Raw genomic sequence first — 14,436 nt, forward strand, 5'->3', positions numbered from 1 at the left:
ATTTAGAAATGCAGGCTGTTCGTCTGACGGCCTGATTGAGATTAGTATCACAGGAAGCAAACTGAAACAATGGCTTTATAATACTGTTTCCATGTTGTGCACAGAACAGTACACGGTATAATTGGAATGCTAAGTAGAAATATTTAATTATGATAATCTTAAATATTTTTCAAGATGTCTCCTAATTCTCTTGGCATAATACATTTTTGCCATCGTCACATTCAAACGGTGGGATAAATTTAGAACTGATCTTTGTTCATTTCAAGTAAAGGTTTTGATCCCATAAAGTTGCTGCTGAAAATAGGCATTCTGATGCTTATCAGTAGTGGAGCTTTTGGACTTCAGATCTTAAGTTCTTCAGTTCAGTCAGAAAAACTCTTTGCAGTACTTTTCCCTTATTATTTTTAGTGTAGCTAGTAAGTTCGACTAATGCTTTTTAGGGGGTTTAATAGATGGCAAAAGAGGAATAACTGGCTTTTGCTAAAGAATGGCTGTCTTGGTTAACAGCTAACATCATGACAGTTGCTAAGTCTGACTCAGATATTCTTTTTTTGTCTGAATATGAAGAAGAGAATCCATTTCAGGAAGCCTGTATATGCAGTGCCAATAATTTTAAGTGTTTATTTGAACCATGCTGATGCTAAAGGCATTACAGGAACCAGAACTCTTTGGTACCAGTGAGTTTCTGTGTGGCAGGACTATGGACTTTTTAATCAGGCTAATCAGGCAAACACAATTTTATCAGCTTGCTTTAATCCCATCCCAATTGTGTGGTCACCCAAGTGTCTCTTCTGTGCAGAAATCCAGCGAAGGAAACTGGCTGGGAATTGCTCCTGTGCAAGCAGACAGCAGCAGAAATGAGGAGGGAACAGGGAAGCAGACAGGAAGTTGTTTGGGAGAAGGGAGGCCACAAGGAAGCCAGTGTGAAGTTGTTTCAAGGGAGGGAGACAACAGAGCCGGAAAGCCAGCAGGGAGCAGAAGGGAAAAAATAGCTTTTCTCTAGGCTTTTAAGCAAGAGGACAAACTGTGGGGAGAATTGGTGTGGGCATTGTTTTTGAATGTCTGGACAAGCTGCATCTAATGTCAGAACATTGTGGCATAAAACAGTGCTTTAAAAATAGCATGTCTACTTCGTTGCTTTTATTAAATTAGAAAAATAGTTTTATAGTGATGCTAAGAATGAGAGTGGAGCCAGGTGCTGAGTGCTTCAGCTGCTCGAAGGGGTGTCCTTATTCAGGGAAAGTGCACCAGAAGGTCCCATGGGTCTCAAAACCTGGTCTGATGGGGTGCTGTATCCTGCCATTCAACACTGATGGCTGTAGGACTCGAAGCAACTTCCTGGGAGCAGCATCTGAATGATTTGGCTAGATATAAACTCTGCAATCAAAATGACACTAGCATGAGTGTTCTCTTTATCCAAGTTGCTTGTGCACTTGGAGACAAGAGCCCTTCAGGAAGCTTCAAGTTAAAGAGTAGCTTTTTCTTGATGTACCTAAATTGGAAACTTTTATTGAACACGTTGAGAATATCCCCGTGAACAGGATGTACTGCCCTGTCAAGACAGAAAAAAAGGGGAAAAAATCAGTTGCTTTCCTTTGATGGAAAACAAGAAACCAGGAAGAGACAAGACTGTCTCAAAGCTGCTCTCTCTGATGCAGGATGAAGCTGCTGTTAGATCTTCCCTAACTTTTGGCTGCTGGCGTCAGGCAGTTTTTACAGCCCTCTGGAGTGGCAGCTATAGCCCGGTATCTGTTATGCACAGTATCTAAGTGGCTTTCTGGTACTTATAGGAACCAGGATGAGAGACAAATCCAGGAGAATTCTGTGCAGGTGACTGTGTGACCTCCAGTAGAAACACATGTTATCACCGTCTACCTCTGAACTAACCAAAAAGGCCCATTTGAGTCAGATCAAAGGTGTTAAGAGGAATATAGGCTGTTTGCTAGGACGTTGTTTATACCTGGGCATTTGTTTCTTGTAAGGAGAACCTGATTTTTGAGCCTTCAGACTCGTTCCAAGAGGTTGGACTGAAGGAAATGAGCAAGCATCTACGGAAAAAGTGTTCTTAAACTTGGGAACAGTGCACATCCTGACAGTGGGAATTAATCAAAGCTTGTTTACAAGAGCTATTTTTAGCATAAAAGGTTATTATAAACACTGCAATAAGCATTTGCTATCACAGTTCAAAGTTTCTTTTCAATAAATAGTTACTACTTTGGTCGTTAGAAAATTTATCAAAATAAATACTTATCAAAATTTAATACAGACTGAGACATGGACTGAAAAATACTGTATCAAAATTTGCTGCAGTAATAAATGCTGCCTTAGGGCAATATGAACAGTGGATGACCCTTCAAATGCTGGGACATGAGACATGGTTGATCTCTTTTGGGTTCTCTTGTAGCTCTAACAGTCATCCCAGGGAGGCCACTGCACTTTTCTGAGGCTTTCTGACATGTTTCAACATCTTCCGATGTCACTTAGACAGGGATTCTCCTCCTGTGTAGGCTTCACAGCGTAACATGAACACAGTCTTGGCCAGTCTCCATCAATGTAGCTGTGATATGAACAATATATTACAGCACTTCATTCTGCTAAATGTGCTATTAACTTATACGTAAAATGACCTATTAGCAGTCCAGTCTCCCTGCTATACTGTCATGGTGCCCTATCTGAGGTACTCCCCTTTGTAGAGGGGAGATGAAAAAGGTTTTAGGGGAAAAAAAAATGCATCCTTATTTCAAAATTCAGTTACCAACTATTTTGAAAAGCAATGCTAAAAAAAAATTAAAAAAAAAAAAAGTCAGTATAAACTGAGTTCCACTGTTACCTTTCTTGAAGACCTGGAAAATCTGGCAAGTCTACGTGGGGTGCTGCTATCTCGATAAAGTGACCTCAGACCTACTGGAAACCAAAGGCTGAAGTTCTGCCCTCAGCTTCTCATGCTTACTTCCCACTTCCCTTTGGTCCCAGCTTTCTCAAATAGTTTCCATCTGAAGCTGAATTTTCTTATGCTAATACCCCAGTCCAGCCCCAAGGTAAATTAATGAAGAAAATTTAAAGCAAAGTGAAAGACAATAGGGATCCCTCCTGAGGAGGAGCTTGCAGTAGCCATGCCTTTATTTGTTTTTCATCTTCAAAATAGAGTCTTTCTAAAGCCAACCAGGTTTTTGCTAGTGGCAGTGACTGAATTGCTTCTGATGTGTCAGTTCCTAAAGTGTGTATACCCTCCGTGTATTACTAGCTAGTAGTTTTCACAGGAGAAAGGGAACATGCTATAATGCTGAGACTGCAGACGTAGGAGGGACTACTATTTATTATTTATGTTACTATAATTATACCAAGTTACCTGATACAGGGCATGCTAGGGCCACCACAGTGATGCCCAGCATATTTCTTTGCTGCAGACTAAGGATCCTCAGGTAGCTGATATGCTTCAGGGGGTTAGTACAGATGACACCTTCTGGGACTCTTGCTTGCAATCACCATAAAGAACCTGGAAACAGCAGAAGGCATGAGCACCTTTGGTGTGTCCCTCAGTGCTGGAGCTGCACAGGGTAGGCTACTGGGGGCTGCTCATGGAGGACAGGCAAGGAATAGATGGGCAGCAGTAGCACAGTGGCTCCTGGAGGTACCAGCCCGATAGTGCCTACAGTTTTCCTTGCTACAGCTGCTCTGTCTTTGAAATGTGAGCATCCGCTATTAAGTACTGCAAGAAACCTGTATCTGCCAGCTCCCCTTTTCCTGCCGTGGCCAGGGCTGCTAAGAAAAAAGGATGGGGTGCAGTGGGGTTTATTGAGTTACCAGGGAAGCTGGAAGGTGTCCGCAGAACACTTGGTCGTGCTTTGTGGTTATGTTAGATGGGGTGCACAGCAGCACAATCATCCCTACCTCCTCTCAGTCCACATTACAGATGACTCCATCTGGACAAAGATAATTTTAATAAAAACAGTTGAACTCTGATCCCACAAACCCCTTTAACCACGTACTTTAAAGCTGACTGTATCTTTTAAGTGCTGTGCTCAGCTCTGACATTAAGGGTTTGAACCTGCAGCCCTAATGTGAGTGATCCTATGTCCTCTGTGTGTGTTTGTATAAGTAATATAATTTATATACATGGAAAAGCAAACTTAATCATCTGATAATACAAGTAAAGTGTTTGTCTTTCACTGTTGGAGGCATTTAAGAATACAAATGCTTTGAATAGCCTTCCTGCCTTTGAATGGTCATGTTTTGTTAATGCAAACTTAATGAGCTGGGAAAAAAAAATGGAAAGGAGGGTCTGGGGTTAGAGCTGAAAAGTCATTTTTTCTCTGAACCCACACTTGGCTGATTGTCTTGGGCTATAGCCATGATCCCTGCTGAATAAACCATTTGTTTGCTTCCGGAAAAGTAAAAAAAGACCCTTGACATTCTTTACGCAGCAGAAACAAGCTTGGGAGCAGATGGTCACTTACCTCTTTTTTTTTTTCCCACTTTTTTTTTTTCCTTCCCTAAATGTCATTATGGTCAAAGTGCATACTATTCAAATAATATTATTGTGTATTTTCTGTATTTTAAATGCTAGTTCTGATGTAATTTCCTGAAGTCATTTGCTTTGTACTGAGGAGGAACTGGCTCCTGTGTGTGTAGCTAGAATTGCAGAGCAGGGACATGAAATGATAAATCCCCAGCCTGTGCTGGCCATCCCCAGAGAGTGTCCTCTTTTCCCTGCTACCCAACAGTCGTGTTGAGAAGCAAAGGGTGATAAAGTGCTCCCCGTGGCTCCAGGGCTGAGTCCATTTCTTCCCTTGTTTGCATGATGGGTGATGGGCTGCTGCCAGGGAGGGATGTTGAGGAACAGGAGGATGCAGCAGCAGCAGCAGCAGCCAGCATTGTTTTTGTCACCACTCATCTGTTCCAACAGGGCTTGGTGGGCTCTGCATTGCAAGTGTTCATCCCTCTGCATTTGCTTGCAGTCTATCCTTAGGCACTAGCAGACGCACTTGCAGGAGCTATATAGATCAAACTTAGCCTTTAATTATAACTCATTAATACTTCAAAGTAAAAACTGCACTAGTTTGGCTCAGCCTCTTCCTTATCCAAAAAAATACCAAACCCAAACCACTTCTAATAATGTTTTACAAAGCAATACTCCATTCCTGCTTCTAGACTTCTCCTCAAAATGAGTATTTCAATAAGAAAGAGAAGGGAAATTATCAATGTGCTGTTTCATGAAAGAAAATAACAAGAATTAAAGACTTTTCTCAAGTGCTAACAGTATGTTTGCTATAGAACAAAAAACTTTATGCTGAAATTGCAACATTAAACCAACAAAGAAGAGCAGCTTCTCCAAGAAACTTGTTTAAGAGTGCCACTGTTCTTGCGAGTAAAGCTGATGCAATTACAACTGGAACCTCTGGGCAGCAAAATTGGTGTGGGGCCAGCCTGGAGCACTCTTGTGCCACCAGGAAGGGACACAGAACAGAATTGATGCAGCTCTTCTTATGTCATCCATACTGCCAAGGGCTGTGGAGCACCTTTGATCTAGACAGTACTTAAACCCTTGTCTCACAAGGCCATGGTTGTTTTGTTTTTTTTTTGCTTTGTTTGCTGGCTTTCCCCTCCCAACTTCAGAGCCTTACAATGATATATATTTGCAATGACTGATAACAAATGTGCAGGCTAACTGACAAAACTGTAAAGATAAGCTCACCACAGCATGTCTGAGGTACAGAGACCAGATGCAATATCTGTAAATAGTTTTGTAAAAAAATAGTTCCAGAAGTTTCACATAAAACATATAAAGAAATTAATGGGCCAGCTCCTACACTGGAATTTTTCTATACTAGTCATCTGCAAATCACACCATGAAAGCTTCTTATTCATGGAGCTGAAACATGTTTAAAAGCATAGAAGGGAAACGGACTCTTGAGTGACTGGTATTAGGAGAAGCAGTGCCTTCCCTTTTCCTCCCTGCTTGCAGTTTTGCCTACATACTGCCTCCCATCACAGGAGATGGGCCATGTGAAGCACATAGCTGAGGGCATCGCAGTGCCATCAATTGTTGTGACAGTGCAGCCAAAAAGTACCAGGAAAGCTTATAACAAACAAACAAAACAAAAACAAAAACAAAAAAGCACTGTAATAAATATTCTAGCATGGCCTTAGATTTCAGCTCAATGGTGGCATGTCCTTCCCCAAAAAAGTGTAAGATGAGTCTGCCTAGGCAAACATCTGAGATATAACCAGAATCTGAGGCTCTCCTCCTTGTGGGACAGGAGAAGTGTAGAGGGGTGACGAAGCTTGTCGGAGTTTGGTGGAGTGGAGCACAGGGAGTTCTGATGTCTGCACATGAAAAAGGGGGATGGATCTGTGGTTTTCCGAGGAATACTGAGATTTATGGAATGAAAGATGGATTTACCCAGAACGACTTCAAAGGAGAGGTTTTCTAATTTTTCTTCTAGAAGTAGTGTTAACAGATGTCTCCTTATTGAGTGGAGAGGTCTATTTAGACATACTCTATAGGAATCATATTTAATTTCTTGGAAAACCTGACCTGATGGAAAAAGTCCTTTGTTAGATGTTTGTTCGGAATACACAAATTACTTACCTTCTGTAAGACTTGCCGTATACTTTGTGCCTGTTAGGAGGTACAAATGTTGCATGTGGCCAAGAGAACGTGCACAAAGAAGATGCACTTCAGTGCCTGAGTATGTAGGTGTTATTGACTGAAAACACATCTTGCAGAAACATACTAAAAGTGAACAGAGGGTCTATTGTATTTGCTAGAACATTTAGAAAAGTATCTCCTGCCCTTCTGCTAATAAGGGCATCATGCCTTTCACATGCTGTTTAGGAGGCCCCACCAGAAGGAATTTGTGGAAATGAAATTTTAATAGCAGGAAAATATTTTGTCACCTTGTAGCTGGATGTGCTTGCACTGAAAAAGGCTGGCTAGGGTGCTGAAGGCTTTAAGTGCTATTTTTTTCTTTTTTTTTTCTCAGTATGTGCTGACAATGAGAATGAAGTAGAGGCAGACCAGCAGATGGACAACTTGTACCTGAAAGCTTTGGAGGGATTTATTGCCGTGGTGACACAGGATGGAGACATGATCTTTTTGTCAGAGAATGTCAACAAATACATGGGTCTTACCCAGGTAACTTGTTCTCTCACACTTTCCTCTCTTTGTAACACAGTTCCTAGAAACAAGTCCTATGCCTAAATGCAAAAAACCCAGCTGTGTGTCACTGCAAAAAAAATTGGAAATAAAATGTCTTATTTCTCAGGCAGGTACCCTGCACAGCAGACAGTAGGGGTGGGGAGTTCCCTTTCCCTTCCTATCAAAGTTGTAGTGTCTTTGGTGGCTGCAAACTTGCCTTCATAGATATTTCCATGGAGAGAAGGCATTGATTTAACTTGTGCCTTAGACTATGGGACAGGAGGGATAGAGCTGCTCTTTTGGGTCCCCCCTTTTCTGCTTTGTGGATTGGGGTTTTTTCCTTCTATGTTGAAATATCCAGTGGTGTTGACTGTTAACTGCACTGTGCAAATCCAAAGATAAGAGAATTGTTCTGAGGAGAAAATAAGAAGTTATGGATAGGATAAAAAAAGGGAGGGTCACAGGATTCATGTTTGTGAGCATCCTGTTGATGTACTTAGTTCCAGTGACCAGTTTCATTAGAATAAACGGTATTTGAAAACAGATAAATACTGTCAGTTGCTTTTATTTGGCTAAGTATAGCTCTTCCTTCTGCACAGGTGGAATTAACTGGACACAGCATTTTTGACTTCACTCATCCATGTGACCACGAAGAAATTCGAGAGAATCTGAGTCTGAAAAATGGTAAAAATAAAAAAGTCACTGTTTGCTTTTTAAATAACCAAATGAAGTAATTGGCTAGCAGTAAAGATCTGTTAGTCATGGTAAAGAGAATTCTCATTCCTAGAATAATGGTTAACTGTTATTCAATGCTTTGCAGATTTGTTTTGTTTTGCCAAATATTGCTTAAATATGATAGCACTAAGGATTGTTTATTTAGTGTTTTCCTCTAATCGAGTTAATACGGGCATAATGTTTTCAGTTATAACGCTTTGGAAAGATTTGCGTGCTGCAAGCTAAAACACAGGTTTAAATGCACAGAGTCCTATTTAAGTTCCACTTAAAGTTTTAGGTCTGAGCTCTACAAGCTGCTCTGCAATGGTCCATGCATCTTTGATGGTCTCTGCAGGTGAATTATCTGAGAATTAGTCTCTTATTTCTGTTGAATCCTTCATACTTAAAAGTAGAAGAAATGAAGAAGGAAAATGGGAAAACTCATTTCCCATTTTCCTTATACAGGTCCAGGCTTTGGAAAGAAAAGCAAAGAGATGTCAACCGAGCGTGACTTCTTTATGAGAATGAAATGCACCGTTACCAACAGAGGCAGAACTGTTAACCTCAAGTCTGCAACATGGAAGGTACCATATTTGATCCATAATAAGTGGTTTTGATTTTAAAAACATTTTGGCATGTAGTGAAAGTGCATTCTAAGTTTGTTTCTCATTATTTCAGGTTTTGCACTGCACTGGACAAGTTAAAGTGTATAACACTTGCCCTCCTCACAGTCTGTGTGGATATAAGGAGCCTCTGCTCACCTGCCTTATAATAATGTGTGAGCCTATTCAGCACCCTTCAAACATTGATATCCCCCTGGACAGCAAGACCTTCCTGAGTCGCCATAGCATGGACATGAAATTTACCTACTGCGATGACAGGTAAGCTCCACTGATTTTTCCTTTCTATAGGTGTTTCTATCTTCTTGAACAAATCAAGAAGTTCTTCCAAATGCCCTACCATGTGGACCTGGTAAGCAAGAACTAGAAGAAAGTACAGTCCATTACCAAAACAGCTATTTAGTGGCTCACTTAATCCACCTCAAATCTCAATTTAGGCAAAATGGTACTCCTGCTGTATTTCCTCCTCCTGCCAAGTGAGGAATTCAGTTTTACTGGCAGATGATGAGGCAACTTGGAGTCACAAGCATTAGCTTCTTGGGGATTAACTGATTAAACTTTAGAGTATGCAGCATCTCTGTTCTCGTGTTTTTGAGAATGTCTCAAGTAGTACCGTATGGACCTTAGTCAAGGACTGCTTTACGGTTGTTTTGGCCCAGGATGCAATTATCGGTTAGCTAGCGAGTACTTTATGATCTAAATTAACTAAGAATTGCTAAGGCACCCAGAGTACCTGCAGCTCTGAAATGGGATTGCAGCCTCTTGCTCAATGAAAAGCAAACAACCTTTGCTGGTTATCTATCTGCTCCTTTTAGTGACGAAATGAAGGGGAGGGGATAATCTTGGGTCAGGCAAGAGGCTGTGTCCTCTGCTCCCCACACTTCCCTCTTAAATGGAAAAAATGGAGATCTCCCTACACTTCACTTGCCTGATTTCTCCTGGGATCTCAAAGGCATTTCGTGCCATCTACCTCTTCTCCCTCTCTACGTATTGTGATAACTGTTTTCAATGTGTGTGAGTGAGCCAGAGATCCTTTCAGATGAAGTGTCTTCCTGTTCCCCATTTACCCAGAAAGTTCTGTCTTTACTGCTGTGAATTTGGTGTTTGTTTTGGGGTTTTTGAAGTTTATGAAGTCATTGCTGAATTTAAGATGAACTTTTCTGCCTAAAGAAACTGGTCTCCTGAAATTCAGATGTGCTAGCAACCTCTGAGGCCTGCAGGGTTATCAGTGGGATTATATATATGCTCACATTTTGCACTAAAACTCACAGGATTGACAACTTATTTCTTTTTTTCAACCTTTGAAGGTTTTTTTAAACTTTGCTAATATTGTTGTTTTAAACAATGTAATGAAGCAACAGTATAAACTAGCAGTGTTAGCAGCTGTGGATGAAAGCAATATTGCAAGTGTGAAACTTGTGACCGACCTTCTGACCTCTCTGAGAATTGAGCAGCAAGTATAACTAGAAATGGCCTCTCATGTCATCACAATCAGACTTTTTTTTTCTTTGTTAATACTTTCACAATGAAAATATTGAGATATCGATAAGATTTTGCTGCTGCAGGGGAAAGCAACAATATGGTAATGATTTGTTACTAAAAACAGTGTACCTCTAAATTATTGGTGCCATTCAGTGGCAGGCTGGAGGAGAGTAGCAGAGGATTTTGCTTTACTGCAGCATTCATGTGTCTCTACAAGACTTAATGCGTAAGCCATTATAAATGAGAATTAGAGGGACTGATGCTATCCCATTAAAGATACACATGCTTATTTTAAAAATAATAACATGTTATACCCCATCTTAAATAGTGGGTATTTGATTTACAGAGAAAATATTTCACATGGCAGTGAAATACAACAGCTTCCTCTGGAGGATTTGACTTGTAGGGATTTTAGAGATTCTTTTTCTTCAGAACCAGACAACAACAAAGCAGCACATCTTATACTAGATAGTTTTGGTTGGATGTTTCATTCATGTTTTATTGAGACTTTGATAAAGCTGTAAAAAGCCAGTCAGGCCAGAGAAGGAAGAGACCTCACAAACCTTTCAGGTTCTTCATAGCAGATCTGCCTGGCTCTTGCTTCCCTCCCAGAAGAGATGTTGATTTCTCTCCAACAGGCAACACATCACTAGACACATAAAAATGCAAAACACTCAGCTGTTCTTATCAAATTCGGTGCTGCTAGACAAACTGCATTGAAGGAGCAGCTTATGCCAAGTATGTAAATCCCGGCTGGGGAGTGGAGGAGGGAAGGCAGCATGTGCCAGTCAGATGCCTAAACCCTTTTACATGTACTCTGTCCTTTCTGCAGCGATCCAGCTCATTTCTCCATAAGAGTCTGTGTCTTTCCGGTTCAGGGCTGATGATATTGAGGGCAGTGTGCCTCCTCTACCAGGCTTCTGCAGCGGTCCTAGTATGTTCTGCAGTTCATCTGGTGTGGACAGGTCTGCTTCCTGGGAGCAATAAGTTTTTATTTTCAAAGCTTTCAGTTAAAGAAATACTAGGATTTCCGAGGATAATCTCTTATGAGGAAAGCTTATAGCCTTCGTCTGTCACAAAGCAACATGCAAAACATAGGCTGGCTACCTTACAACACCTAGTAACAAAGACAAGTTGGCTGATATGAAGTGCCTTGATACTTTTGGCTTTTCCTTAGGAGGGTACAGGGTAGGTGCAATATGAAGCAGGCAAGACTGGCCATCCCTCATTTAAAATGTGTGAGACAGTAGCCCATATAATTTGCCCTCCAAAAATAATTATGTATGTGGGCCTATGACTTGCCAGTAATTAGGTGGAAAATGTTTGTAGTCTTAAAACAGTTTTTGCAAGGTGATGAGCCTGCAAAGAAAGGTTTGTGAGATATGAATAATAAATATGGTTGGTCTGTTAAATGCCTGCTTCAGCCATTCCTGGAGAGTGATTTAAAAATGTTCCCTTGCTCCACTTATCTTGGCTAAGTGGTTTACAGGAAGGATTATTTTAGCTGTAATACAGAAATGCTGACCAGTGGTACAATTTAATAATCCAAGTGAGGATTTATTTCAGCTGCACAACACTTTTGTGTCAGGGAAGATCACCAGTGAGGGTGTTTTAGTCAGAAAAAATGGCATGTCTTTGTACAAAGACAATTTTGTTACTTTGGTGTCAAAGCTAATGCTCAGCGTATCTTCCTGTGCAGGGCCACAGGGCCAATCAGTAGGTAGAAATAGCGACAGTATGTTTCTGTGGTGGAGAAATCCACAAAACGAAAGTGAAAACTGTATCTGAATTTGATAGAAAACCCCAAAACTGCTTCAAGTGCCCCAGCACATGCCGTCTGAGCCTTTATGCTTTAAGCACAACAAAGGAACACCACTGGAGGAGAATGGTTTTCTGAAAGCATTTGCTTCTCACCTTCATTCTTGTGACTTCTCAGTTGCTGGGGAGGGGAGAGGAAAGCGCTCTTTGCCTGTAATTGCCGTGGGTAGCATCTGTGAGGGGAGAGAAGGATAGATAAGGAAACAAATCTGTTTTGCATGGGATGAGATGGGCAGGTGGAAACTCTGGAGGCTGCGTCACCAACAGGTTCCCTGGCACTGGCACACTGAAAAGTTTATGTGCTTTGTTACTTTAAAGCTGTGGCTTGCCGTTGGATGTTGTATGTTCCTGATTATAAGAAATACAATTAGTAATACTCTAATGGCAGTCATACTCTAATGGAAGAGTTGAAGAAGAAAAAACAAGTGATGGAGGATGTATGGTGATTCAGAATAGGATGGTGCAGGAAGAAGTAATGCCATAATGTTGGTCCCAGCTAGATTTCTCATGTGCGTATACATGTGGAATTCAGGCTGTGCCTGACTGAGGAAATTGAGTTGTATTGTGCTTCCAATTATGTCCCAGTAAAACAGCAATATGCAGGCACAGAACCTTGGATGAGGATTTAAGTCAGTTTGCCATTTGACTTATATTTGGGGAATATTTTTAAATTAGGTGAGAATGCAAATAAGCATTTGAATGGACCTCCTGTCCCTCCATCCCTTCTCAGGGGAAAATGCAGTATGGAGATAACAGTGAAGTGATGATATCTGAAGCCAAAGATCCACAACTGACAAAACTGACTTTTGTTATGTGTCATATTTAAGAATTAAATGTGACTAACTTCTTTTGCTAATAATGAGACTGATTTAGATGGACCCAATGAGTAGGAGTGACAGAGTCCTAGTGAAGATTTTCAGGTATCCATCTAGTTTTTTTGCCTAGTAGGACAGATACACCTGACCAGGCCAGCCATCCCTCTCAGGAGTGGCCAAGAGTCCCAGGATTTTGCATTTTATTTTTGTTATTGTCCTGGGTTAGAGTGAAAGGAGCCATGAATATTTTTGAGAGGAAATGTGGTTAGTTGGCAAGACTGCCCTGCCGCCTGCTGTAGCAGGCTAACAGAGTGCTTTACTCGAGGCATAGTGTCTGTGTTGGGCTTTATTATTTTTTTTCTTTTTTTTTTTTTCACTCATTTCACTTTAAGTATAACTTTGTTTTGTTTGTTCCCCTTAAGACCAATTTAACTTCAATAACCTGGTAACGGTTTGAATACAAAAAGACTTTGTTAAGAGATCCACACCCTCACACACACAGTCCACACATGGCCCCAAAAATATACACCCAGCTATTTTTTGGGGCAGTAAACATTAGAGCAGTCTTTCACAAAAGAGCCTGACTTCTCAGTCCTGATGGTTCCTACAATACTGTTTTGACTCAAGAAATGGTATACGATAAAAACCTTTGTGCTCCTTTAAAGGGACAGAAAAGCACAATTTTAAGAAAAACCAAAATACTTGAACTAGCTCATCTTGTAGGAGAAGCAGCCTCTGAAGCAGTGAAGTTTGTTGCTTTGCTGTGTCTCAAAGAGATAAAGTAGGGCAAGGTTGTACAGTTCTAGAAACAAAGTTCAGATCACTTCTTTCCTAACTGTGCATCCTAAGCACAAAACTGTGCCTTTGCTCCATGTTCCAAAAATTATATATTAAGGTACTTAAATATATTGTATATTAAAGGAAACTGAAGTAGAACTCAAAAAGCATTTAAGTGATGGTAGCTGGGACAGATCCCCTACTGCAGATGGCTACTGCACACCTCTTTACTGTGTTTTCTGAGATTTTGACCTCAGTGCATCATGATGACAAGTTTAGCTGAGAAAACTGTAAGTGCCAGTCTGGAAAAATTAAGATTCCCCCAAAGGTATTTGTGTTCTCAGAAATGAGTGGTTAACAGGAAAATAAACAGTCTCGCAATCCACCTGTCGTTTTCAACAAAAAATTATTATCATCTTCCTAATTAGCATTCTACAGATGCAAAGGAAACACAAAGCCTACCATGGCAGGAATGCCACCCAAAACCACCATACAGTTTGTTTTCTAATTTTGTCATTCCACAGCTTGCACAAAGAGCAATTTTCTGTCTGGTGTCTAAGCAAAAGTAGAGGTCTTGTGTCCTGGACTCAGTTTTGTAAATGACCCTTTGGTCCCATGGGGTATAGACATTTCCCTGAATTTCTTAGTTACGTACTCCTCCTTCTCATAGCTCCATGGAGTGCCTTTTCCTTCACACTTTGTCTTCTGTGTGTTCACTTGCCATTTCGTGTTGCTAAGAGACTCCTGTAGAAAGCATGCGCAGCTTGGAGGGTGCACCTCCCTGGCAAACCTCAAAGTGATGCTCAGGTGGGATCAGTGCAAGGTCCTGTGCCAAAGTACTCGCTGCCTCCTGGCCCAGGTGCTGTTGGGCTCTTGGCTACGGCCAGTCTTCTTCCATGAACATCTTGGGAGAGTCACAGGATGGGTGTGATGGAGGTGGAGATAGCTGTCCACCTAGATCCTAGTGCATAATGTGGCATGAAATTGTCTAATCTGATTTCCAGCCCTGCATGGCCTGAAGCCTACAAGATCTTTTTTTAAGCTTTTCAGGGTCAACAGCACCAGAGAA

At 41.0% G+C, this 14,436-nt stretch overlaps 1 protein-coding gene across 2 annotated transcripts in view; it reads left to right on the forward strand.

Moving 5' to 3' along the window:
* The window catches only part of EPAS1 (endothelial PAS domain protein 1), a 78,127-nt gene that overhangs the window by 45,453 nt on the left and 18,238 nt on the right, over positions 1 to 14,436 (forward strand). For both annotated transcript variants that reach the window (XM_017811684.1, XM_017811683.1), the window contains exons 3-6: positions 6,987 to 7,138; positions 7,741 to 7,825; positions 8,321 to 8,439; positions 8,534 to 8,736. In XM_017811684.1, coding sequence (XP_017667173.1) covers positions 6,987 to 7,138; positions 7,741 to 7,825; positions 8,321 to 8,439; positions 8,534 to 8,736 — 559 coding nt within the window. The remainder of the gene's footprint in view (positions 1 to 6,986; positions 7,139 to 7,740; positions 7,826 to 8,320; positions 8,440 to 8,533; positions 8,737 to 14,436) is intronic.

The sequence above is a fragment of the Lepidothrix coronata genome, unplaced genomic scaffold (assembly GCF_001604755.1).
Source record: "Lepidothrix coronata isolate B3197 unplaced genomic scaffold, Lepidothrix_coronata-1.0 Scaffold33, whole genome shotgun sequence".
Taxonomy (NCBI): domain Eukaryota; kingdom Metazoa; phylum Chordata; class Aves; order Passeriformes; family Pipridae; genus Lepidothrix; species Lepidothrix coronata.